The sequence below is a fragment of the Galeopterus variegatus genome, unplaced genomic scaffold (assembly GCF_000696425.1).
Source record: "Galeopterus variegatus unplaced genomic scaffold, G_variegatus-3.0.2 Scaffold10443, whole genome shotgun sequence".
Taxonomy (NCBI): Eukaryota; Metazoa; Chordata; class Mammalia; order Dermoptera; family Cynocephalidae; genus Galeopterus; species Galeopterus variegatus.
The window spans coordinates 3,272-6,425 of NW_007736554.1; the positions used below are offsets into that span (position 1 = coordinate 3,272).

General features: G+C 47.2%; 1 protein-coding gene across 1 annotated transcript in view; it reads left to right on the forward strand.

Moving 5' to 3' along the window:
* Window position 1: 1 nt before the first annotated feature.
* The window catches only part of TRIM67 (tripartite motif containing 67), a gene marked incomplete at its 5' end in the record, with an annotated part of 39,757 nt that continues 36,604 nt past the window's right edge, over window positions 2-3,154 (forward strand). Inside the window, one exon of the mRNA XM_008594247.1 lies at window positions 2-91. Coding sequence (XP_008592469.1) covers window positions 2-91 — 90 coding nt within the window. The remainder of the gene's footprint in view (window positions 92-3,154) is intronic.

Sequence of the window (3,154 nt, forward strand, 5' to 3'; positions counted from 1 at the left end):
CCGGGCCCCCGTGTGCTACCTGTGCCTGGAGGACGGCAGGCACAGCCAGCACGAGGTGAAGCCGCTGGCCGCCGTGTGGAAACAGCACAAGGTGAGCGCGCCACGGGGGACGCGGGACGGGGCACGCGCCCGGGGAGGGGGCGCACAGGGGGCCGGGGCCTCCTCCGCGGAGAGCCGGCAGGGGGTCGGCCGCGTCCCTTCCATCCGTCAGTCATTTGACAAACCCTGAGTGAACCCAGGGACTCTGAGCCGGGTGTTGGGGACCGGGAGGATACGGGAAGATGACTAAGTCCCCTCCCACCTGAGAGTTGATGATTCTGCACAGAGGGCACCCAAAACGCAGGAGCAGGGCTCTTCCACTCCCCAAATGTGACTAATTAGTTACCTGGATGGCCCATCCCGATTTATGGCATGCAGGACCCCTTTGCTCTCTCTGGGTGAAAAAAAAAAAAATTAAGTGCAAGTGTTACCACCTGGCTGCAGGACAATGTCTGATGCCATCCTGCACTCGCCAACCTGCTCTCAGGGCTGGGAGGCCGCTCTCCAGACCTCACTGAGGGATGCACTGTTTCCTGCTGCACAGGACCCCATCAGCTTCCAGAGCAGAAATTGTCCCTCTCAATTAGTCTCCAGCACTTTCTGTGCTAGGAATACCTCTCAGCCTAGAGGGAAGATGCCATCTCTCACGGGCCTTGTTTGAGCATCTGGGTATGTGCCCTTTTAAGGAGGCAGCCTCCCTTTCCGCAGACACCTTCTCTTGCCTGGACTCTGCCACTGGGGACAGCTGTAGTGAGACAACCAAGCACGCCTGCATCAGCAGGTGCACAGGCCCTCCTCCCCCGGAGCTTGCCTGGGGGAAGGGGCCACTCTCAGCAACTCATGGCTGAATGTGTCCTCGTATCTGATTCTGGGATAGAGAGAAGCCATCAAAATCCGGTCAGGCCCTTTATCAGGCTGCAGAGCAAGACTGGAGTTGGTTCTTTTAACATTCGCCTAAATTTCCCACCCAAAACCTTAGCTGAGCACATGGGCACACTGTCCCCCGAGGTCAATGAGCTTCTGGACAGGTTAGAGTCCCTTGTTCAAGGATCCCTAACTGCAAATTCAGATATGATCGTTCACAGTGATCTTTCCAGTAAACTCTTGCCCCGGAAGAGTCGAGGCCCGACCCGCTCAAGTGGAAATATGTATTTGAATTGAGGAGGAGAGATACAGGAAAATAAAGCAATTTGCCAGGGCCGTGTTGTGTCATCCAACTGGAAAAAAGCAAAAGGGGGACACAGATGAGAGAGAAAGAAGAGACCGACTGTTCCTGTGTAGATTTACTGTTCATATATATGAAGCGTATGTAGTTACTCTGTGTAGTTTTATCTGCTACAATGAGCATATTGTAATTTAACGTTTTTTAGTAAAAAAATAGAAAAAAAAACAAACAAATGGAGAACCTGTTAGAAATACATCTCGGAGAAGGAAAGTTGCATAGTAGATTAGAGGAAGGGAGATATGCAATCAAATCCCTAGTTCTAGAGCCATGGTTCTCAGTTAGGTCCAATGTGCACCCTCCCCCTTCTGGACAATTGTCAATGTCTGGAAACACTGTTGGCTGTCACAGCAAGGGGATGCCCTTGGTACCTAGTGGGTAGAGGCCAGGGAGGCTGCTAAACATCCCACCTTGCACGGGACAACTGCCTCTGGTGAGAAATCCTGCCGTGTGTATTTACACAGATCCGGATACAAATCTCAAGGCTTGCAACTCACTAGCTGTACAGGTTGAGGCAGTTTTGAACCCGTTGAATAATAATATCTAACTCAGATAATTATGGTAAGGACTAAGTATAATACTGTATGTTTAGCCTCTAGCATAGTACCTGACCCATTGTGTCATTTATTATTTTTATAGTCTTAATGCTTTTTAAAAAAAAATGCTTATTTATTTTGATGGCTGGCTGGTATGGGGATCTGAACCTGTGACCTTGGTGTTTTAAGGCTGTGCTCTAACCAACTGAGCTAACCAGCCAGCCCTGCAGTCCTAATACTTAAAACCACTAGACTTGTGCAAAGCTACATGGCAGCAGCAAAGAGTGCTTATCTGGCCTTATTGACTCAGTTGCCTGGAGAAAATGTGAGCTGGTAAATTTTGGTATATTGTTTATACCCTGCCCAAAAATAGCTTTGAGCTGAACGGGAATGTCTGTCTCGAGTCACATCACTCGTATGACATTTTGTTGCATATCGCTTCGTAGTAAGTGTAGCTGCCTTACTTATTTCATTTTTAAGTGAAGAGACATCCTTTTACAAATTAAAGAAATGATTTGCAAAGAGGCTTTGATCCATTACCAAGACAAGAAGTATAGGTTCTGAGTCTCACATTCACATTTCAAAAAGTGTTAAGTTTTCACAGCCTAGAGAGCCAAAGCTGATTCTGGGTGCTGCCACCCAAATGTTCACAATCAGTGGAGAGTGGAAACCAAGGAGAGTTGAGATTGTGAGTTTGCAATTGTAAGAGAGATGAAGCATCTTGGAAAAGTGAGTTGGATGATGAGCTATGATTTCGAGAACCAAGGTCATGCAGGAGACGTCATCCCTGGCTTGGTGTCGACAGCCGTTTGTAAAATCTCTATCCCCAACAAACAACACAAAGTTGAGAAGGAAGTATGAGAATCCCACATGATATCTGCTCAAGACAGTGGACAGTAACCTGGGGACCGTGACTATGCAGGATCTAGTGTCTCGATTTTGCAACTCGTGCTTTGTGTCGGAGAACTAAGACATCCTCCTAAATCTAGAGGGAACACGGTGAGATGCTGTTGTAAAAACCTGTTTCCAAGAATGAATAGAGGCTCTGCTGTGCTCTTCATTTTTTTTTTATATTTTATTTTATTTTGTCGATATGCAATGTAGTTGATTATTGTGGCCCATTACCGAAACCTCCCTCCCTCCTCCCGCTCCCTGCTCCCTCCCAACAATGTCCTTTCTGTTTGCTTGTCGTATCAACTTCAAGGAATTGTGGTTGTTGTGTCTTCTTCCCTCCCCCCCCCGTTTTGTGTGTGTGTGTGAATTTATTTTTATATTTTTAGCTCCCACAAATAAGTGAGAACATGTGATATTTCTCTATCTGTGCCTGACTTGTTTCACTTAATATAATTCTCTCAAG